This window comes from Xiphophorus couchianus, chromosome 8 (genome assembly GCF_001444195.1).
Source record: "Xiphophorus couchianus chromosome 8, X_couchianus-1.0, whole genome shotgun sequence".
Classification (NCBI taxonomy): domain Eukaryota; kingdom Metazoa; phylum Chordata; class Actinopteri; order Cyprinodontiformes; family Poeciliidae; genus Xiphophorus; species Xiphophorus couchianus.
Window position 1 is genome coordinate 14,101,593 of NC_040235.1, and position 23,935 is coordinate 14,125,527.

General features: G+C 36.3%; 2 protein-coding genes across 3 annotated transcripts; both read right to left on the reverse strand.

Moving 5' to 3' along the window:
- Positions 1 to 62: 62 nt before the first annotated feature.
- snx24 (sorting nexin 24) lies at positions 63 to 6,582 on the reverse strand. Its single transcript, XM_028025540.1, has 7 exons — positions 6,378 to 6,582; positions 5,102 to 5,185; positions 3,711 to 3,815; positions 3,500 to 3,594; positions 3,335 to 3,364; positions 3,133 to 3,197; positions 63 to 2,156 (listed from the first exon to the last, which is right to left on the reverse strand). Exons 1-7 carry the CDS (start codon positions 6,444 to 6,446, stop codon positions 2,086 to 2,088), a joined length of 519 nt encoding a protein of 172 aa, XP_027881341.1. The 5' UTR covers positions 6,447 to 6,582; the 3' UTR covers positions 63 to 2,085.
- Positions 6,583 to 7,306: 724 nt separating this feature from the next.
- On the reverse strand, positions 7,307 to 14,396 carry loxa (lysyl oxidase a). 2 transcript variants are annotated; one of them, XM_028026265.1, is made up of 7 exons: positions 13,565 to 14,393; positions 12,029 to 12,137; positions 11,387 to 11,518; positions 9,076 to 9,232; positions 8,172 to 8,267; positions 7,948 to 8,063; positions 7,307 to 7,859 (listed from the first exon to the last, which is right to left on the reverse strand). In XM_028026265.1, the coding sequence occupies exons 1-7, from the start codon at positions 14,178 to 14,180 to the stop codon at positions 7,853 to 7,855; spliced, it is 1,233 nt and encodes a 410-aa protein (XP_027882066.1). In that variant the 5' UTR covers positions 14,181 to 14,393; the 3' UTR covers positions 7,307 to 7,852. The 2 variants fall into 2 exon arrangements, with proteins under 2 accessions (XP_027882066.1, XP_027882067.1); XM_028026266.1 differs by lacking the exon at positions 7,307 to 7,859 and having other exon boundaries at positions 7,944 to 8,063; positions 13,565 to 14,396.
- Between the last annotated feature and the right edge of the window lie 9,539 nt (positions 14,397 to 23,935).

Below are 23,935 nucleotides of genomic sequence, written 5' to 3' on the forward strand. Positions count from 1 at the left end.
AAAAAAAACAAAAAACTGTATTGATAAATGTGTTTATTTAATAAAACCAGGTCTGACAAAACTTTGTAAATCATTTTATTAGTGTTTGTATATTACAAAGCATTCGTTAGTGTAGATTCAGCGTTTACTGTAGTTTGACATTATGGCACAGATATGATACTTACACTCAGTTACACAATAAATACATAAAAATATTCACCATGAATCTTTAGAGGATGATTTTATTTAACTTCCGTTTTCTAATTAAAAGAGACTTTTGCTTCAGTGTTAAGAACTAAAAATCCAGCCAAGAAAATAAAATTAAACAACTGATCATTGACGACTGTCCAAACAAAGTCAGATTTAGTCGAAATCAGCAAAACAGTGAGTAGTTGTCTGGTTTTATATTGCACATGTTAAAACAAAGCACCCTTTATATCTCTACTTAATTAATACCTTCACAACTGGCCTATTAATGATATATTCCCCTTTTTTAATGTATCATGAAAGGAGTTAGTGTTAGATGCTGGCTTGAGGAATAAAACAAGAGAAAATGAATCGGGTTTGTTTAGAAACAAGAATCTCTTTGTGGAAATCGTACAGCTGCCAGGACAGAGTTCGTACAGAAGCATCTTCACAGAAACGGCTCAAAACTAGTTTTTGAGCTGAAATGGTTTTGCATAGATCACTTACCAAAAAAAAAAAAAACTGTAACCAAATATTCAAGTGACCATCTCTATAGGCTGTTTTCCTTTCACAATAAATAAGTCTTACTATAGTTCACATAAAAATTTGTAACAGAAAACAAGGTAGTTGCACCACAAACACACGATTCTTTAGTTTAATTTGATGGATCTGATTAAAAAGTGGAAACTTCTGCTAATCGAAATTGAGGCCAAGCAGGTTTGGGACCATCAAGGTTCAATAAATCCTGCATGCAAACAGCAGAGGCTAAAAACATTTAAGCAGTTATACACCTGGGAAACATGAAGATCTTTTTAAAAAATATACTCATGTTTATAAGTACATTTAAGTGTAAAGATAATGTAATTGAAGCATTTTTTATTAACAATTTTTAAGTTAATCAGAGTTTGAAGGAAATTTTAAATGGTAATTATGGCACAAGACAAATGTGTGTTTTCAACTAAACTCAATATTTCTAAAGTTGGAGAAAAAGCTAAAGAGTTTATAAAACTGGAGTGAATAGCAGCACACCAGGATTAACAACTCCCCACAAAAACAATTTAATTTAAGGCTTTTTACACATATTTTACCAGGAGTGTCGATATTTAATAAGGGATTTTTATGTAACTGGCTCCATGTAACGTAATGAGTCATAAACTATTTATTTCACACAGCTGGTATAATGGTCATTTCTAATTAAAGGCCGTTTTTAATTTACTCAAACTACGTCACACAACGAAAGCTCTTGCAGTTTTGGTTTCAAACTGCGTGCTTCTTTAAAAGTCTCAAGCTCACGACTGCTTGGAACGGAGCAGATTATTCGGCATCTGAGAAAAAATTTATCAAAAAACTACAAATAAGGATCCACATCATTTCAAAAAGTGTTTAAATGCGTCAGTGCAACCAGAATGAAGCCACAGCTACATTATTCCTGTCGTTCGTTGTCGACTGGCTGCTTCATGACAAAAAGAAATGCATCAAAGGTTTTGTTCAACCCTCGACGCTATTATCTTCAAGATACGACACATTCACTAACATTTCCAGCCTATCTTTATTATTATTCCAATATCTACCTCTAGAACTACTGAGAATGTTCACCTTTTTCCAAGCTATTTAAATGGGCTTGTCAGACTATTTCTCGTATAATTTACATTTTAAAATTGAGTTTTAAAGTGAAAATCAGATGGAATAAGTAGCAAAACGTACGTTAGTGTTAATGCATAAAATGTAGTGAATTATCCAGAGACCAGCAATCCATTTTAGTTAAAAAAAAAATAGAAGAGTTATGAGTTTTTGATGCATGTCTGTGAGTAAAAAAGAGGCTCAAATTATGTTCTTATACGTTCTTCCTGGTGCACAACGAAGCTGGTGAGACGCATCGGGGTAATTGTCGGCCTGCGCGTCATTTTCCTCTCGGCGGCTCTACCTCGGCTGAAAATCTGGGTAGAAAACGCCGTCCACCACGCCTTCAATCACAACGTTGGAAAAGGTATCTAATAAGGAAAAAAAATGCAAGGTCAGAAAAAAAAAGCACATATAATTTCACAGCTTTTGTCTATACATTTAATTGAGTGCCTTCTTATTCTGGGGTGTTTACCCCCTTACAATTGTGCTTTTTAATTCCACTGCACTAAACCCCATTGAAAACGTCATGATTATTCCACCAAATATTGATTTCTGATCCCTTCATGAGTTAAAACATTAGTGTTGTTGTTTCTAAATGAATATAAACTTGTTTTCTTTGCATTACTTGAAGCTTTTTCATTATTTTGACCATTTGTCATTTTCTGCAAATAAATAAAAAAATCTTTGCTTGGAATTTTGGAGACATGTCAGAAGTTCATAGAATAAAAGAACAATGTTCATTTTACTCAAACATATACCTATAAAAGTAAAATCAGAGAAACTCATAATTTTAAGTGGTCTCTTTATATATAAATAAAAAAATATACAAGTAAATACACGGTTCAGACGATTCCATCGAACACCATGTTCAACTTTCAGTTTGACGCTCTTTTTCTGAAATAATGTTATATAAAATGAGACGGACACGCCTAAAGTATTCCTGTTTTGCCTCTTAAATCCATGGCGTATTTACTCAAAGATCATCAAGATGGTTGTTGGTGTACGTGAGACAAAACTTCTTGTTTTCTGTCAGCAGTGGGGTTTTTTCCTTGGAACTCCCCCATAGAAGCCATTTTTGCCCTCCGTCTTTCTTTTTTTGTGAATCATAAACACCGACTTTAACTGAGGCCTATAATTCTATAAATGTTGCTTTTAAGCATCTGGTTGATGTGATTTTTAGACTAATTTTAGAGAACATGTTTCCCTTCGTGAATCAAATCCTTATTTTTTTATGATTTGAAACATTTCACTGAGAAAAAACAAAAGTAGACGAGATCTGTGTAAGGAAAAATACTTTTCTCAATACTGTGAATAAATGTGGGTCATCGTGTCATGTGAGCGTACCGAGTGCAGAAGGAAGCAGGTATGGATCTCTGAGATAAACCACCACTGGCTGATGAGACAGTTTACTGAAAAAGAGTAAAAGAAAAACGAGAATTGAGCGGGTAAAGTTCAACACGCTGCCTGACGCACTATCTGGGTGAAAAGCAACGCGAGCACATGACCTACTGATTTATGCGAAAGGAGGAAACTCAAAATGACTCACCTTGATTCCATTGATTCTGTGTCAAAGGAGCTGAAAAGCATGAAAGAAAGAGAAGTCAGACCGCATAGTCGTTCAAGAGTCTGGGAACAAAACTGTCCCACAACAAAAACTGCCACAAATTGCTTTATTTTTCTATACTGAAGCCAAGCTGCAGTTCCAACTCACCCACAGCTTTCTGTTTTTGGCACTGAAGGAAAATGGCGGACGTTGAGGAAATCCAGGAATATCTTTGGGAGGACCTCATTTTCCATAATTACAGTCTGACAAAAAAAAAGAACAACAAAAAAAAAAAAGGAAATTTTTGTGAGCACACCACGCCAGGAAACAAAGTTGCTCAATGAGTTAGGACAGCAGACAGAAAAAACAACCACTCTACCTGCAGGTAGAGCTCCAGGCCGTGCCTCCTCTGCTCCAGAACTTTAGGGACCCAGTTTCTGACATGCTTCGAAGGGATTTCAGGAGGTTTTATGCTTTTTTTCAGCTGAAACGATTCAAATTGTTAAAATAACTTTTTTTGTTTGCATTTTATAGTTGTAATAATCTTAGAATTGTCCTAAATTTTTAAATTAAGCTTTAAATCTTCTATCTAGGTCGTGCTTTATTATAAAGTTACTTAAAGAAAATCTCTGTAACACCCTAGTTGTGTTAAAATGACTGTTTATCAATGTATTACATACAAAAAGTTAAACGAAATGTAACATTCTGGGGGAAAGTAGACCGTATGTCGTGATTGGGAGTCAAGGCAACTCCTGGGTTGTTTGGAGCTTCAAAAGTATAAAACACATTTTAAAAAGGAATTTATTGAGTTTTCAGTTCTTGGATGTCATGGCAGACAAGTTTAACAATGTGTGCTCCACTATTTTCTTCAGAAAACGTGACAAATATTCAAGTAATAAATTTCTGTCACATCACCTGGCTTGCTGCTGCGGTTTCTCTCCTTTCAAGTGTTTTTTTTTTATATATATATACACACACAAAACACATCATTCTGTTAATTTGTTTAATTTAATTGCCCAGAACAGCCCACAAGTTGATTGATTATTATAATTAAATAAAGAACACATTTGTGTAGTGAATTCATCTAACATGTTTCACTTAGTAAATCACAAACTGTTCAATAATATTATAATTTATCACGATGCTTCTGCACGTCGTCAGATTCTGCAAATTCATTCATTCACTCAAATCAGTGGAGTTGCACATCTTAAATATGCAAGATTTTGGCACTCAAGAACTGATTAATTAACATAAATAAATATAACAGTACAGAGGAAGGGGTGAGAGTTTTGACTGCATTGTGAAGCCGTTTGTTACAGGCGGTTGCAAAAGAAATTGCACATTACCAACATTTCATGCTGCACAAGTTGCTTTAAAACTAAGATGCAACTAAAAGAAATAAAATGCATAATAATGATGCAATAAAAAATATAAGAGAGATAAAAGACTATTTAATAAGACAATTAAGGCAGCTAAAGCAAGAATGAGGCTGTTAAAGAAACAAAGAGGCTGTTAAAACAAGCGAGAGCTTAAAGGTCAGGCGATAAAAATGTGCACATTTAATGGAGACAGATCATAATACTGCCAAGAAGAAGGTTTGAGATTTAATTTTAGTTGTTGAAATGGATAGCATCACCTTTGAATGTGGAAGCAAACACACATTTATATATACATATATTTTTCTGATATTATGGTTACATATCTGAGCACAAAAACCTCCCCACAAAATTAAGAAACACACACAGTCATGTAGAGAAACCTGGGTCTCACCATTTTGTGCAAAGCGTGGAATTCACTGTAGCGTTTCTCAACACTGTGCAGTCTGCCGTTCACCAGCACGTCAATTTTGAAGACCTGACGGAAAGACAAAAAGAAGTTATTTCCTCTTGTGCAGGGTACATTTGATTTGGTCATCATTTAGCAGCTAACAGAAAGGAAACATCTGTCTCCATTTTTTTTGGTTGATCTGTCAAAATGACTGTTGGCATTCCTGAACAAACGCGTCGTCTACTTCCCTCTCTCTGCTTGATTGTTCCCTAAAAAACTCGACGCAGACGTCTCTGTTTCTACCACAATGACAGCGCGTTCTGGAGTGACAATGGAGCTGGTGATAAAACTCTGGACAGAAACTTAAATATAAAAAACTTACAGCTTGAAACTAAAAAGAACTAAACTGCTTGTAAAAGCTTTGTACCATTGGTGTTCTTCTCTTGTATGTATTCAATGCAGATATTGAATAAAAATATGATGCTAGCACTGCTTAAATCACATTTTCTTATTGCTTTCCAAATAGGTTTTTCATTTTAAAAGAGTTATTTTGTTTTATAAGAGCTTTCCAGAGTCACAGGTTGCACAACCCTGGTTTAGATCAATGTATTTTTATGTATCAGAATGGCCTAGTCAAAGTTCAGACCAGAGTTTTAAATGCATAGTATTTTTTATGAATATTAATAAGAGTATACATTGCATGGATATGTAAAGAGACAGGATACATTATAATTGTCATAATATATGATGTTAAGAATCATTTATATTTAAAGGGAACTATATAAAAAATATGTATTAAAAGCAAAATATATTTTACAGAGGTTCCTATTATAGTATTTACTTAATTTATCTATTTACACAACTCCAGATTGTCAATAACCCCCCTTTGAAGTGTCCCAAAATTAGACTACCTGTTTGAAAAAATGAATTTCTCCGAGTTATTTTTGAATTTTGGTGATGATGTCAGGTGAAACGGTTTAAACTTGTTCGCAAGAAATAAATAAAGAAAGAAAAATCTTAAGATATCGCCAAGCTGCCTAAAAGTGCAGTGGCTCTTTAATGTAAACGCTGCCAAAAGTTAAACGGAGAAAACTGACATGTTTACAGAGAGAAAATGTGATAAATTCAGCTGTGAGGAGGTGATGTTCTGCTCAAAAAAAAGACAAATTAAAACAATCGTGTGTGAGCGACACAGTCTGCAGTCTACGGAGCAACTGGATCAGGTTTAAAGGTGATTTTTGGACGGAGACACACGAACGCAGGTTTCCGTTGACCTTACCGTGAATCCTTTCTCCACTGAGCTGTTCTCCGAACGGAACGACGGGATCGACAGTCGGATCGGGTGCATTTTTCCCGGACCAAACGGTTGTGTTCGGGTTCTATGTGATCTTGTAGCGCGGACACACAGAAAGCATTTAACCCAAACACTGACTGCTGGTGGTTTACTGCAAGTCAGTATGATAAAAATCACTGAATTCAAATAAACTCAGGCATGTCTCAGTGCTGCCCCCTTATGGACTGGATGACATGGATTGTAGCCTGGATGGGGAAAATACTACTAGAAATTGTATTTTATTTACTTTTCTTTTATATAGTGAAATTATTAAATTACTTACAGACGCTTTAGCAATATATATATATATATATATATATATATATATATATATATATATATATATATATATATATATATATATATATATATACTTAGCAGTTTTACGTTTCTAAATCTTTCTTTCTTTTATTTTTAAAGATAACATAAACACCATAGATAAACCCTTTATTTTTGTTGCTAATAGGAACCTAAGTAACATGTTTTTGTATGTAATAGTTCCCTTTAAATCTAAGCAATTCTTTACATCTTAAAATAGAACACTATAGTAAAAATAGTGTTCTATTTTAAGAACACTATTATTGGTTTTTGATGCATGGCATCAATAGAAAAATGTCATTTAGTGATAAAATGTATAACAGATAATAAAAAAAATAATAAAAGTATTAATAATGTTCATGTAAATAAACTGATTAGGAAAAGCCTGTAAAACTATTGCTTCATTTTCAGTAATCATTGACTGTTATTGCACTCAGCAGTCACAGGACATTTGCCAACACATGAAGAAACTAATCTGTTTTTTCTTCTTTTTGATTGCGTGCAGTTTATTAAAGCAGAGCAAAAAAGGTTGAAAATAAAACAACAACAAAAAAACATTCGAGACAATATCTGCCGAATTTATTTATGAAAGCTCCATCAAAAGCTTTAGAATAAAGACATTTTTCTTCTGCATATAAATATAATAAATGCATTTTCATTTTAGTTAGCTTTTACTTTTTGATATATTGAGTAAGGGACTAAATGGAGGCAGATTCAATGTGGCAACCCCTGAAGAGAAAAGACAAAAAAAGAAAAGAAGATACAATGACTAAGCACTGAAGGACATTGTGTTGTTTTAATCTCTTCTTTAAGCTGTTAAATATAACAGATTTATTTAAGTGTCTTACAATAAAGGCATAGGGGATACAAGAGAGGGGAAAAAAGTATAACAGAGGTGTTTTTTCCTCATAAAGCAAAGAGGATTCAATGTAATCTTGTGCCATAATAGCTGATGGTTATGTTTATTTTTTTCTAAATTTTTTATTCTAAAATGAAAGTATGTCACATATTATCATCTTTCACACATCCCCTGTTGATCTTTGTACGCGTCAAAGTCATTCACAGGGGAAACTTCTTGAATATCAGTGGATCACTGCTGTGTCTTAATATCTGAAAAATCCAGAAACAAAAGGACCATGTGAATTAATAGACAACACAATCTTAAAATAAAAACAGTCACTTCATTCATGATACTTACGGCGACATGTGGCACCCGGATACATAGGCATAGTTGCCGGTGTAACGTACGTCACACCGCACAATGTTGTTGGAGTAGTCCGATTCTTCAACTTGATAGGAAGGATTTACACTGATCTGTGCACAACAAACCGTACGAAACAAAGACGTATCAGCGACATCATTAACTGGCGATTCTACAAAGGAATGCGCTTCAAAGGCAAAGATAGCCTGTCAGGCACAAACCTTGAGGGTATATTGTCCAGGTTGCACATCTGTGATGTCGATCCACTGACAATCGATGTCTGCGTTGTAGGTGTCATAACATCCTGGGCTCAGACCCTGCACATCAAACAGTATCCACATTTAACAATAATATGATAAATGTGTAAAATCATGTGCAGATCTTTCACATGATTAATGCTAAAGGTCATTTTTAGCTATTCTAAAGCATGTTACTGCTTTATTGTGCCTAAAAGAACAATGATTACAAAGCAATCTAAGTTTCTAAATTATTTGAGTTTAAATCGAATAATGAATCATGAAATAGGGAACACAGTACAAAAGTTGTTTATATTCATGTAAGCAGAGAGGCCAAAACTTCCTTCTTAGCACCTTTGTTATTGCATAGGGCTGTTATTAAAGTTGAGATTATACGTAATTTTTACATTTTTAAAGTTTTTAATTAAACTCATCATCTGAACCATGATGCTGGTGCACCGGTCTAGTGTTCAGCTGTAAAATCTCGGTTTTAATCCAAGTATTTTTCACCCTTTAAAATATATTCTCATAAAGAAAGAGACTGTATTTACTGAGGTAGCTTCCTTTTTATCTGTTTCATTGGAACGAATCTCAGAGAACCCAAGACTTAGAGAAGTTACATAAAATACAAGATTCTTGTAAGTTAAAGGTTGTCACTTCATCAACGTCAAAACTTGATAGAGCAGAAAGACTTCTAATGAAATGGTATCTCATTAACAGACAAAAGTGACAGGACAAACTTGTTATTGTAACATATTTAACCCACTAAAATTGATGTATAGACTTTTAAATGAGCAAAGCATGGTTTCTGGAAACACTCATAAGTGTCACAGTTTTGTTTTATGTTTAAATATGCATTCATAAAAAAAACTGGAGCTTATTTTGAGACCTGTGTGTGTGACGTGCAGGCATATCTCCGGTAGTATCCATAGTCACAGGAGGTGTCTTCCAAGCAGAAGCTAGCCTTGTGGCCCTCTGCCACCGACCGCTGAGTAGAGGAGTCCAGCAGTTCATAGTGGCTGAACTCGTCCATGCTGTGGTAGTGCCTGTCGATCATCAGCAAAACACACAGGTCAGAGAATAAACTCTTTCTGCAACCACTGGACACCGTGTATAAATTCCCCAACGTCACAGGTGATAATTCAATTTTCAATATACACAGTTATGTGACCTTGTGCAGAACAACATCTGGTTTAACTCTGCTGTCTCTTAGGAAAACAGTCTGGCCTCTAACTGCACTTGACTTTCAAAACACTGACAAAAAATCTATACAGACCACATCAACAGTTTGTTGAATCGTGCCCAAAAGGGCTCCATATCGGGAAGCAGCCCAGTCGACCTCTCACCTCACAGCATAACTATGGAGTGAGGTAATTTCAGGAGAAACTGAAGTAGGACTTTTACAGTAATCCCAGTGAAAGATCTGAAAGCTCAGCAGGTTCCCCTGTGGAACCATTAATCTCTACATTTTATTTGATCTATCCACACAAATCTTTTCTGTTGATCATGAATCAAACACTCTGGTTCTGTTTAAGTTTATTAACCTCATCTCGTAAAAAAATAAGGAGAGCTAGATTCTCTTTCTGTCAAAACAAAACAGAAAATCCTACTTTAGCAGCTTAGCTTGTTAATAAATAGACTATAAGGCTGCGTTCACACTGCAGTTTGAAGTGACCCAATTCCGATTTTTAGTCAAATCGGATTTTTTTTTTTTTTTTGCCGTGGTCGTTCACACTGCCAAATAGTATGTGTTCTGCAGTGTGAACGGGCAAACGACCTGAAAGTATCCCGCATGCGCAGTAGAGGGCGCAATAGCGTCAGCGTTCTCAGTGTTCTGCCAACCGCCATCAAAAGAAGAAGTGCTCAGCGTTTGCGGAAGTAAACATGGATGCTAACGGTAGGGCATAGCTTGCACATTTGAAGTTGTTGCCGGCCGGAGCAGCATATTAACAACTTAATACTCATTATAGTCCTATAGTCCGTCATAGTTGTTGTTTTTCTTGCCGCTTGTGCGTATCAGGACACAGAATAGTGACATTTGTCACTATTCGGATTCTGGACGTTAGATCGCATTTGAATCGGCTATGTATCGGATATGAGTCAAATTCCAAAAGAATCCGGCTGTGCTGTTCAGACTGTCATGAAAAGATCGGATACAAGTCGCATTATGCCAAAAAAAAAAAAAAATCGGAATTGGGTCACTTCATGCTGCAGTGTGAACGCAGCCAAAAAATGTCAAAGTTGCTGTGGTTTACCATAATAACAAAAAGAAAATGTAGTCATCAGCATATACTGTGAAAGTATTCTTTCTGTGTTTCAATAACCTCTGATATACTTTTGTCATAAAATTGAATCAAACTACCATGCAGTCAACATGGTGTATTCATACCATCAATTCCTATTGATGCACATTTAACACAAACAAGGATCATAATGGAGGAACTTTGCAACATTCTAGTGTTCAGAGTTATGGCCAATAAACCCCAGTTTAGCTGATTTTCATACTAAACACCTTTTGTGTGATGTTAATGTTACCAATATTTACTTAACTTAGAATCACTTTGATAGCAGAATGTAAATAATTTGTTTTTATATGATTGTAAGTGAATTCAGGCTCCACTGGGTTTAAATAGTAAAGAACAGTCAGAACTTTTTAAATAACTCAGATTAAGAAGATTTGTCTAAAAGAATACTGTGACTCAGTGCAAAGAATAGTCATAGTTTGATTCACCCTCTGCAACATGATGACATGATGTTAAATCCCATGTTTCCTACTTATTTATATATCAATGTGTTTGTGTTCTGATAAGTGATTTTGAGTCATGGAGTAAAGGCAGTTTCATTGGTCATTATGTGTAAAAAAAAAGCTGTATAAATTAAAAACATCCAAGGAATCTAAAAAAACAGTATTTAGTATTTAATACATAACAGGATTGTGTTTGTTTGACCACATTGAATTTTTAATGACCTTCACAAACTTTTTAAAATTCTGTCAGTTTTCCACTTGGTTAAAATAAGCAGATTTATGAAGTGAGAGAGCACAATAGGGGGTGGGAACAGTTTACAAGCTGACTCACAAAGACAGAAAAAAAGCAGCAAAACCAAAGTCCACCCAAACTGGAGGAGAATTTTTTTTTTTAAATTATCAAATGTCTGTGTGATGATGAGGTGGACAGCGTGGACGTAAACTTTCTACTCACTGGTGGCAGCTGTGCCACTCCCAGGAGTAGCGTGGCCTGCTGGGCAGGAAGTCAGCTGTGCCTTGGTTCTTGACTTTCTGAGGAAACCTCAGCAGCACTCTGGTGTCGTAGTCTCTCGCTCGATAGGCTGAGCTGCAGGCATAGAGCAAAGAAAACAGATGTGATTGAAGGGACAGAAAATACCTTCTTATGTAGACGGTGACATCACCACTGATGTTTTCCCTGCTTCATCTCTTCCTCAGAGTGGAGCAGACTCTCAGGGTCCAAACTGAAACCAAGTCTGCCAAGGTGTGTGTGAAAGGGTGGATGTGTGTGTGTGTATAAATGCAGGGTGGAAAAAATCCTTCAGAGGCGCTCTGTTGTTTGGGTTAGTCCTCGATAATGTGTTTACCATTCAGGCTTTCTCCCTGAGGACAGGCTATGATTAAACTTTTACAGAAATCCACCAACTCCACCCCCTTTCTCCACCATCAGCTGCAGGAATCACTTAATTTTAACTCATCTCATCGCTTCAGCTGGGCAGTTCTTCCTTACAAACACTTAGGTGGTTGTTATGGCTCAGAGCTCCCTGATTCACACTCAGACAAGGCTACAACTCCCACCCTTACTTTTTTTTTTCTCCTCATACATGAGTCCCAGTACCTTGACAAACAGTTTTCCTCAGCTGCACATCTCAGGTTGTACATTGGTGCTCTTTGGACATAAGCAGAGGCTTGAATGTAGTATGGATCTGGCACAAGATCAGGAAGACCTACAACACGATATGAAAATAGATTAAAATTATTGATCAATAACATACGTAGATCCAGTTGATGGTGAGTTGATGCCAGCTTGACAAATGAAAAATGGAAAAAAAAATTGAGGGTGCTACACCTTTGTCCTTAAAATTTCTTACTTTTTAAATGAGGATCTTACCTACTATCAAAATGATGTAAATCTTAAAATCAAACATTATATCGGTAATAAATGCTATCTAAACATTTAGATTATAATGACACTGAATCTTTTGGTTCAGTCATTTGATATATTTGTTATTAGCAGGGAATACCTGATATGTTTATATTGGCTGTATTATGAATAATTATATTTAACCTTAATGACAGCTAAGAATTAACATAAAATTTGTGGCTGAAAAAGTTTCTGTGTTGTAACTAGCTTAGCGACAACGCTATAATCAAACTTGTAAGATGAGCTTCTAAACTTTGAGCCACTTTCTAACTTCTGTTTTCTAGGAGATTTTTAAGAAGCCACTTTGTTTTAATAGACTTAAAAAGTTTGCATCCAGCCTTAGCTTGAAATAAAGCTGGATATTATTAGCAAGCTTCACTATTAGCAAGTGAAGCTTGCTAATACCTTGGAACAACACAACATAGCTGTAGTTGTCTGTGAAACAATATTTACATTTCATGTTATCAATCTTTAAAATTTACAAAGTTTTTAAGTAATTTAGTGACAGTGCTAACTTTAAAGTCAGACCTTAGCTGAGCTTTTCAACCCTGCAGCTATTGTTGCCAATGAATACCACAACTTAACTGTGGTTGACATGGAAAAAATTCCCCTTCCATCTTCTTGTATGAACAGATTTAAAACGTTTCTATCCAGCCTGTTGTTATAGTGCTAATGCTAAAGCCAAACTCTGTAACCCCAAAGTAGCATTTACCAATGAACTGTACATGTTATTTGCATTTATAATAATGCTATTTTGTTAGAATCTAGCTAAAAGTCATGAGCAATGAACATCACATACTAGCTGTGGTCAAACAAAGGTTTCTACCGACCATGTTAGAAAATATGTAGATTTTTTTATTATTATTATTATTTCACAAATTTTTATGTCCGGATCGAAAACATGTCTTGGGATGTTTTTCTTTGTTTGATGTGAAGACAAAGCAGATAGGTACATTAGCCATTAGTTGTAAATAATTGAGAGGAAAAATTTAATGGAATTGACTGTATTTTACCTGTTAATTAGTACATAGTTTATACTTTAACAAATCTACTAAAATAAATCCAATTGCTGGACTAATTTCATTGGTCAAATTGTTTTTTTTTTTCAGTGAATAAAGGTGGAGACACGTTTGATGAACAGATGCTGTGCTGACGGTCATTACAAACACCCTCTTCTGCCAAGCATCCACACATTTATTCATGCGTGAAGAGCGCCTTCTTCATTCTTACCATACTGATGATACCTTGTACCATATCCGGGTCTTGACCTCGGTCTTGGTCTCTCGTAAACATCATAATGGTTGTAATATGGATTGTCAAAGTCGATGGACTTGTAAGGATCGTATGGATCATCACCGACCATCATGTCACTGGCTCTGGGTAGAGGCGGGCTGACATTGACATCTCGAGTGTCGTTGACAGTGCGGTTCCCCTGCGCCCCGGTGCTCTCCGCGGGTCGTTCCCGGTGAAGATGCTCCCGATGTTCTTGCCCTCTCACAAGCGTAAGGAGGCTGCGGGGCGGCTGCTGCTGCTGCTGCTGCTGTGGCTGACTCCGGGCTTCCTGATGTCTCACGTCCGCATCCCGGATGATGGTGACAGGTCGCGCCTGCTCTTGTTCTTGCGCTGCGCCCCTGCGCTTCGGCGGCACGTACTCCGAGCCTTGGCTTAAAAGACTGAAAACCTTCCCGTTGTGAGACCACTGCAGCGTCTGCCGAAAAGCTCCTCTATGGTCATTTCTTGGTTGCGCTCCCGGGTTTCTCTGGGAGCTAGCAATTTGCAGGAGCACAACAAATAAACAGAAGCATGCGTAAAAAGTGCCAAATGCGCCAAACACGCGCCCTCCCATTATAAATTTTATGAAATATGTCAAATATGGACAGAATGCTATTATAAGGAACAAAAATCCTAAATTTGAGCAGCAGTCTTCATGTCTCAGTCGAAAGGAAACGTTCAAAGAGCAGAGAAAGTGAAAAGCTAAATTTTAGTGTTTCCTTGTGACCTCATATCGCTTTTCTGCAGCCTGGAGATGCATAAGATGATGATGATTATGAGGAGGAGGAGTTCAGCATTTGGAGGAGTTTAGGATCTTGTTATTCAAGTCTGCTGCTGCTCTAGTAACGACAGTGACGTGTGATCATTACCAACCAAAATTGCGCAATCTGATTTTTTTTACAGGATGCCAAATGAGCGTTGGTAACAAGCAGTAAAACAGAAAAGAGTGAAATCAAGTCTAATATTACTGTGCCTTGCAAAAATATATTCAAACGAACCTTTTCCCGTTTTGTTTTCTTACAACTACAGACTCGTAGTATATATTGAAATTGTCTGTGATAGATCAACACAAAATAGTGCACGATTGCGTGGAAGGGAAAGGCTGCATGGCTTCAATTTTCTTACAAGTTGCAAAAATTCAATTACTTAGGGCCCCGAGCAAAAGGGGGGCCCCGAGGACGGAGGTGTTGATCTCAGTGGATAATACAGTGAAACTAATGAAAACAAACCAGCAAAGCCCGTCATACAGCCTGACGAGTGGATTCCTCAGAAGGAACCCCTAACAGAGAGGTTCCTCCACGGCTTTCCTGAAGTGGCCAAAATGCAACGACCATAAGAAACACTGAGCCCACCGACATGACTGGCTTACTCACGATACCCCTGTAAGTGAATGTGGGCCCCGTGACAGCTCATTCGCTGTGAAACAAGCGCCGACAGGCACCAAGCAAATAGCGGGACATCTTTAAAAAAAATATGAAGCACACATACGACTGGAATTAAAAAAAAAAAAAAAAAAAACTACGAAAAAATAAATAAAAAGAAAAAACGAAAACGAGACAGTGGTTAGACAGCTATATACTCTCAAGTATAACTGACACAGAATTTAAGAATAGACTGAACGTTAACACAAATATAAACTACTATGTGTGATAGCTTTCAATATATATTTATATAAATATTTATAATAAATTCACATCAGTATAAAAGCTATTTTGACTTAGAAAATTTGGAAGAAATTGTGTTAGTATTATGAAACATAAATTACATATAAAACAATATAAGTTTTTCACATCGAAAATTCACAAATTACAGATAATACAAAGTAGCCTACATTAAGTGATATGCTTTGCAGCAGTGATGGGGAAAGGCTCCCCGCAGCCCGCAAACTGGAAGATGTGCCGCTAATCACTGTAGCTCCATCATAAGTCTGGGCAATTAAGTTTATTTTTCAGTCTAAACGACTGGAGCTTTTCTTACATGAGGTTTTCAAATCCCTCTGAAAAAGCCTGAACACAGTGACACACCGGCTCACACCAGTTGCACCGCAACAAATGACACTTCTAAAATGTCATGGTATTTTGTTGATAAGCCTCTAAAATGCAATCAAGGGGTTGATCTTAGAGGTCTATTTAGCCACCGGTGTATTTAACTGGTGATCTGACTCGCTAAAAAAGAAAACTGATTTAGCAGAAAAAGAACCACACCCCATTCAGCGACGAGGAAGAGTCACACCCGCATAATTGTAAAAAAAAAAAAAAATAAATAATTTATATATATGGAGGGAAAAAAATCCCATCTTGCAACAGGAAACAGACGTGCATGCCTATTTTCACTTCCGGTCAACAACTGAAAGGAACGTAATGCTAAAATGGAATTAGTTTTCTACATCTAAAAAAAACTGGATAAAACAGGAAAGGTCACATCACCGGTTAGGGAGTATTTCAGGTATTTAAGACAAAAAAGACCCTCTAATCAATAATTATCAATATTGAGTGACATGAAATGCTTCTTCTGATAAGTTTCTCAGCCATATGTCCAGACCTATGCTTTAATTAAATTACAGAATATCACATCCATTTTTGGTGACTGTTGTAGTTTCCTTCTTAGCAGCTTACGCACAGTCAGCATTTGTTTTATTTTCTCATTTTAAATTGTTTATTGTTGTTATGGCGGTTGAATATCACTTGCACATCACTTTAAATCTTAACAGTTGGGATTTCATGTATAAACTGAGTCAGCTGGTGAGAATTAGTAGGAAGGTAGGTGGAGATAAATACAGGGCAATTTCAGACAAAAACCTGTTAGAGGCTCCAAAATACTCGAAACTGGGGCGAAAGTTTAAATTATTCCCAATTGAGGTTGTAGCAAGACAAAATCTGAAAAGCTAAGAGGGTAGGAAACTTTTTGCTAGGCACTGAACATAATTTATTTTCAAGAATGAGTCTTAATACGTCTGCCTTTTATATGGTCCTGCTCAGATACATAACCTGAACTTTCCAATATTTCCAGAAACCCATCTCCCACAAACCCACCCTCCTCTGGAGCCTCTTCTTCATCAGTGCTTTCCTGACGACGTGGAATCCACACTCAGCTAACCGGCAATCTTCTACAAGGTCATAATTAGTCATTTCTCAGTCAAAGGGAAAGGGAAAAGAGGAGTCTGCACAATATCTTAGTCTCTGCTTGTTGGCAGACTACTGACCCACATCTCGTCCCCTGATGAATTGGACTCATTTGCTGTTGGCAAGTCTAATCGCAGCCTTCCTGGTGTAACTCCAGATGCGTAATGCATAGGTTGGGAAACTTCATCCAAGGTTTTCATTTTACTGTGTGCAGGAAACCCGGACATTTTTTCTAGCATCTGCAGCACGGACCACACCATGGTTGCTGCTAAACCACAGCAACTTGTCACGTGGATTTCACAGCTTCTCACAACAAAATGCTACTTTAAGGAAAAAAAACTAAATTATGTTTGTCCAAAGTACCACTGGAGGGTAAATTTAGTATACTTTACATTTTAAACAAAAGATAGCTTTTAAGAAATATTTGTTATTGGTTTTAAATCACATCTTGATGTGATTCTTTTTTCAGAAGGGAGCAGAAAAGGAAACATTTAACCACTAGAGTCTTCACTGTGTGAAAGTCGAGCAGTAAATAATGTACAGTGTTTATATCAAGGAGACAGGATGTTTTACATCACCAGGGCGCTGCAAGCTTTTCCTCCCACAAAAATGATCATAAACACTGGCTTACACAAGTGTTTATAGTACAGTATATATCTACACAGCATACTGCACAGATAAAGGACTAACGCCTTTAAACAAATCTCATTTCTTTCTACTTTCATTCTTAAAAGTTGTCTTGATGAACAGGCATTCATGGATTCAGGCATAAAAACTTAAGGAGTTGTATAAGCAGTGTTTTGCTTATGCATAAAAGACATTTATCAGAAAATCCAACATGTTGTGAAATGGATCCTTAGGAGGTTTACCAACAAAAAAATTCCAAATCCAATCCAATCCAAATTTACCAAATCCAAAATTCAACAAAAACATAAAGGCAAAACCCTCACAAAATACTGAACAACACAAGTCTTGGATGTAGATAAAAAAGAACATTTTGTCATGAACAAAACTTTCCTAAATTGTACCATTAGGGTACATTTTTACAAAGCACCTACAAAGGCACAGTCATATTCAATGAATTATACATAGTCAAAATGTCCTTTTTATCAATATTACAGAATTATTTACTTAAAACAAGCTCCTATGTACTGCTGTAAGTTACTTAATTTAATTTTATCTTCTTCAAAGTGTGCTTATGGTTTTGTACTAGAACCTAGACAAAAAATACTTGGTAAGATTTTGTGTTTTTGCAGTGTATAAATACTCCTGTATCCTAGATCATTTCTGTAAATGTTAGTAAAAATAGGTCAGTTTCAGACATTTGCACAAGCTTTTGCTCAGGACTGCACAGGTTTAATCACTTTTTTACCCCTGTAATTGTATCTATGTGCTGAAAGTAACTCCTTGATTCCACCATTTAGGCCTTGAAGAAATCATAATAGCAGCAGTTAAGCATTTTTAGTTTATCTCAGACATTCTTTGCTAACTTTTACACCTGGAAGTCACCCAGCAGCAGCTAAATCATTATTAACACTCTGAAGTAACAGAGGAGCTGCTAGGTGTTAAAGGCTTTGCTCAAGGGCGCCTGACTGAGGAGGGGCAGTCTCTGCGTTCAGTTTTTTTTCTTTACTTCATACTTTCATATTATTCTCCTCTTTTTCTTTAATTTTAGTTTTACAGAGTATTTTATCTGAACTCCGTCGTGTTTGCCAAGAAAAATGCAGTCCCTATGTGGCAGCAGAAAGACAAAAAACTAAGCAAACTAAAACAGACTACCTTGTAATCTGTGCCCTGGACAGATTTTCTGCATGGGACAAGCATTTAAATCATACTGTAAATTGCAGTTAAGGCAGTTGTATTGTTCTTGGCGGACACACCGTTCCACCATCACATGATGTTCCTTTTCCGCTTGTGTAAACAATGAGGACAAATCAGAGGCATAGCGCTCCAGAACAAATCCTCCCTGAATACTGCGGTGTAGTTCAGAATGCAAATTCTAGACACTGAAAGACAAGGACAAAACCTAATGTTTTAAAGTTTCACACTTGTTTAGGAAAGCAATAACTTTAAGGATCAAGAAAGAAACAAAGAAGTTAAGAAGAATTTGTAGCCTCATAAAAATGATCTTTCCAGTCTCAGAAGTACAAAGTACAAAAAAACATCTGCTCTTTTGAAAATGTTTCCTGTTTTGTCACACAGTTCTTCTTCTTGCAGTTTTATATTTTTCCAGCATATAACTACTCAGGATGCTCTTTGTTTTAGCTGGCATGCAGTTATACTTCAGCTTTGAGGATGACTGACATAGCTTGATTCTGCATACCAAAGGTTCCTCCAGAGACTGAACAACATGTGCTTCATGATCAAATCCGTCCTCTACCCTAAGACTCCAGACGGTCAGAACCAGCTGTTCTGGGTCATTCACTTGTTTTGCGGGTAATTCATTGAACTTTTTCCATGTCAGAGCCCCTTCTTTAACTCTCACTTTGTGCCCCTTGCTATTCGCTCACAAGACTTAGACACATCTGTAAGGGATTAGCACAGTTCTTCAGACCACTTTGCTGGAATTCATCCCTGTTCCTGATTCTTTGGGCACGGGAACGAGCCTTAAGGAATTTGAATAAATCGGAGCTGAAGAAAAAGAAGGAAAAGTTGTGACTGTGTTGGAGACGCATGAGAAAGGAAGAGAAATCTTCACCATGTCTTTGAGCTAAATTTATTGTAAAACCAAAACGTAAACTGTTGAAGTCATTACTGAGTCAGCATACGCTTATATTACCCTGGAAAACTATTCCTGCTTCTTGAAGCTTTTGTTTTACAACTTTTGTAAAACCTTAAGCTTTAGTGTTTGTTATTAGGACTTTGTGTTGGACTAAAAAATAGTCTGTGGTGTACATTAGCATTTAGCCCTCTTTAATCTCAGTGGCCTTCAGAATTACTAAATAGCAGTGTGTACTGGATTGTCAAGTTTAAAGCTGCTATTTAAAGACTTCAGAGGTTTGTTAGTGATAATTAGTAAACAGCAGCATGTTGAAGACCAAGGAGCCCAGCAGGCGGGGCGAAGAAAACAGCCAGGAGGCCAAAAGGGATCCACAGAGATCCAAAGATCAGGTAAGTAAATCTGCATGGAAACTATTAGTCATGTGCTTCACAAATCTACCCTTAATGGAAGAGTGGCAAGACAAAAGCTATTGCTGAAGGAAAACCATAAACAGTCACATCTGCAATTCAAGGAAGTGGTTTCAATCCTTGTCTTCTTTCATTTCCCTGCTCCAACACTAGTGTCAAACCAGCGCATTACCTCTTCAGCCATTTCCTGCTGCAGAAGCCTGGCAATCATCCATTTATTTAAGACAAATGTTAACATTTGCATTAGACACACAGTGAACATGTGGAATAAGATGCTTATGATAGTTAATGTCAAACTAGCTCTTTGCAACCTGCATGCAAAGCTAACAAAGCCTTCACCTTTAACACCCCATATCCACCTAAAACATGGTGGTGGAAGCGTCATGCTATGTGGATAGTGGTAGATTGAACTAAATCATGTAAGAAAATCTGTTTGAGGCTTAAACAGACTAGAAAAGAGGTTCACTTTTGCTTTCCATCAGGATAGCAAATGTACATTTAAATCTACATTTAGATTATGGGTGTCCCAGCTTTAGAGGGTTGCAGTTCTGCAAGTCTTAAATGTGGCTCTGCTTCTACAATCCTGAACCAAATAATTATATCAATAGAAGGGGATCTCTGAAAATTCATGGCACTCTGAGGTGGAAAATCAGCCATTTGATTCAGATCCTGTTCACCATGACCAAAGCCTAGTCAAAGTTCAGAACTAAATCCAATTAAAAATGGAAATGGAAGACAAAAATTAAGGTTTGCGGTAACACTTTATTTGACGTCTTAAACATGACATAACATCTGTCATGAACATGAGTAAGTCTTCATGAATATTTATGACTGCTGTCATAAAGTGTCATTCGGTAAATCATGACACTTTTAATACAAAGTTGACATTATTCAAAATGTCTTTGTTATGACAACATGTCATTAACCAAGAAATCATGATCTGACATAAATTTGTTATAAAAGTATTACTGATTAAACTTTAAAAATTACATAGCTTCATGTTATTAAAGCTAAAGACTTACTCATGTTCATGACAGGTGTTATGTCATGTTTGTGACGGTGTCATGACAGTCTTATTCCCAACCTGTCAAATAAAGTGTTACCAGGTTTGCTTCTCGCTTCAGCTGAGGCCAAAACCCCTTGCTCAAACTTCAGTAGCTCTTTGAGAATTTATACCTTCTGCAGTTTTTGCCATGTTTTATCAATTTCAGCACATATAGGTTAAACCCCCTTTGAAGTAAAACAGGACCACACACAGCCCTGAAACATCCATGGCCTCTTCGACTTCCTCTGATCTGCTTCACATGTGTTTCAAGCTTCAGTCCCAATATTCTGCTTCCCCTCTAACTCTGACCAGATTTACACTCCAATACTTCCTTCCAGTAGCTAATTTCTCCTCTCTCCATTCACATAAAGTTCAGCTGCAGCTCTATGACAAAAACAGACAATCTAAATACTTTCTCAAGTGCTATGAATAATAGGTATCCATTACTGCACACAAGCTGGGGGTTGAATAGGACATAGACACACATACACTGTCTGGTGGACTACGTGGCAAACTGCATGTTTTCTTCAACCAAAAAGCTGTAGGCGGAGCACTTAATCATGACGCAGCCCAGCAAACTTTACATTGTGGGGTTATTCTTCCTCCTGTTGATCCCACATCCACTAAGAAGCAGGCACACTGCCCAGTTAATAACACAATCATAACAATAATAACAATAAACAATTCATATAATTGATTGTGCTAAACATAAAAACTCTGATTTTATGTTTAAATTCAGATTGTCCATAATTAATTGTGGTTGGTATTCTGGAGTTATTTGCCTCTTGGACAAAAATATATATATAATTGGCTTTTTTCTTCATATTAATTAGACACAAATTGACATTAGAGACTATCTGGATAAAATTCAGATTTGTCTTTTTAGGCTTTTAGTCTCCATAAACTCTTTAGGAATCAAATATCTTACAATCCCATCAAAACCTAGATTAGGAACTCAAGTATCACAATTTTTAAACCAGATTTCCATGTCAAAACCAGATTAGCTTCTTGTTCAATAACACCCATTACTCCCAGTAAGAAAGACTTTGCTTTCACCTCTCTCTTGTGTAACATTAGCATGTTTACGTCCATGTCCACCTATACTGAACATGCCACTGTCTTCTTCTCTTTGCAGACACATGCAGTCCAGGCATTCTGTCAAATTAAGATTCACCCAGCTGCCAAATCTGGATTCTAAAGAAATTAGTCAAAAGAAGGAATCACATTAGGTTGTTTTTCTTCAGCTTATAAATAAAAGCGAGCGTTTTGAAGCAATGCAAACATATTTTTTAAATCTTTTTTTCTATCATATAGAAAAAAAGTTGAAGGATTCATTGTGTAGCTGAAGGTTTTGAACATAAGTGAGGACTAATGATATTTTAAAATGTGGCAGAGGAACATTGGCTCCCTCTGTTGGTCACACTCTGATAACTTGTCTCTCATTTGAAAATAATTTCTTGCTGCAAATTAAAGCATCGAACTAATCAGAACAGCTGGAAAAAAAGAGATTATCCTATAAATTATATATATATATATATAACATCTAAATAAAAAGAGTATTTCTGCTGAAGTATAAAGTAATCACATTCTTTTTTCTTTTTGTTTACTTTGGTTCAAATAGTCACAATTTTTCTACTTTATCTTGTATTGGTACTGTGTGTCAAACATATATTTTTAATTTTTCACTTTTAACATTTTTTAATAACATAATTTCACATTGACAAAAGATCTGTATTTCTGAGGGAGAATGCAATTCAATATAAGACAACAAAATTGCAGTAAAACAAAAATATTGGCAGACGAAGCTTAAAATATAACATTTTTAAGCTACCATGATTTGTATAGCATATTTATAACTTAATACTGGTTAATCCAATCAAAATTGACTCAGTATTGATTTTTGGTTTAATAGACTATAAGCTGTAACAGAGTTAAACAGACTCGTTCAATTAAAACCCATGCTTATTTAGCTAAAACTAACAAAATGTCTTATTATTACAGTAAATGAGGATACAGTTGTATGGTGTGTCTTTATCTGATCATCTGCTGCAGTGGCTAACCGATGTGAACAGATTTTGAAGGACCTTCACTGGATCAGAGGGGAAATAAAAAATTGTGTCAGAAAGTTGAAAAAATGAAACGAGTAAAGTATTGTTTGCACATAATAATCAAAGTTCTTATCGCCTCATAAAGCAACTAAATCTGAGCTAGGAAAAAATATACAAACTATTACAGAATCAACTACCTCAAGGCCCAGAGGCTCTTGCAGGTCCAGAGGTTCCTGGAGATCCTGTGGGTCCTGATTGTTCAGTTCATCTGTCTGGGTTGGGTTCTGTATATGAAAAGGAAATAAATATCAAATTACATCTTTGGGTCTTAAAATTTCCCAGCATTGTTTGACAAAAACTAAATGGTTTCAGCAATAAAGGTTACACTGACTCTCCACCACTGAATTCTACACAACTATCAGGAGATCCTGTAACGTCAAGCAAAAATAATACTTTATATACATTTTTCTACAAAAAGAAAACCGTACACGTCATGTGTTTGCCCCCAACTGCCTATTCCTTTGAAATTGTTAACATAACAAAAGCACTCCTTTTAATTAGTTTTTCTTCTTATGTGGGTTGATCTGAATGAACAGGGTGTGGATAGATGTCAGGGCGATGTTCTCATCCACACGGGGATCATCTGCAGAGAAACACAGCAACAGCTCATTTCCTGAAAGTGGGCAGTGACAGAAGACAAGTATCTTGATGTCCAGCACTAAGGAGTTTCAAGAGACATCTGCTGCACTTTTTTATGGCATTTAGTGTGAAATTAAGCTGTTACATTAAAATATGGAATATATATTTTGATGTTTTCTCTACATCTTTTCAAGCAATGTCAGTTAATGTGCAAGGCAGTGAATCTTCAATATTGTTGAGTTTCCCTTTTAGATGTTCCACGACTCCTCCTACTTTTAAAAATCGGATTTTTTACTTTGCACCAACTCATCAATAAAAAACTCATACAAAACAGCGATCGCTCAAT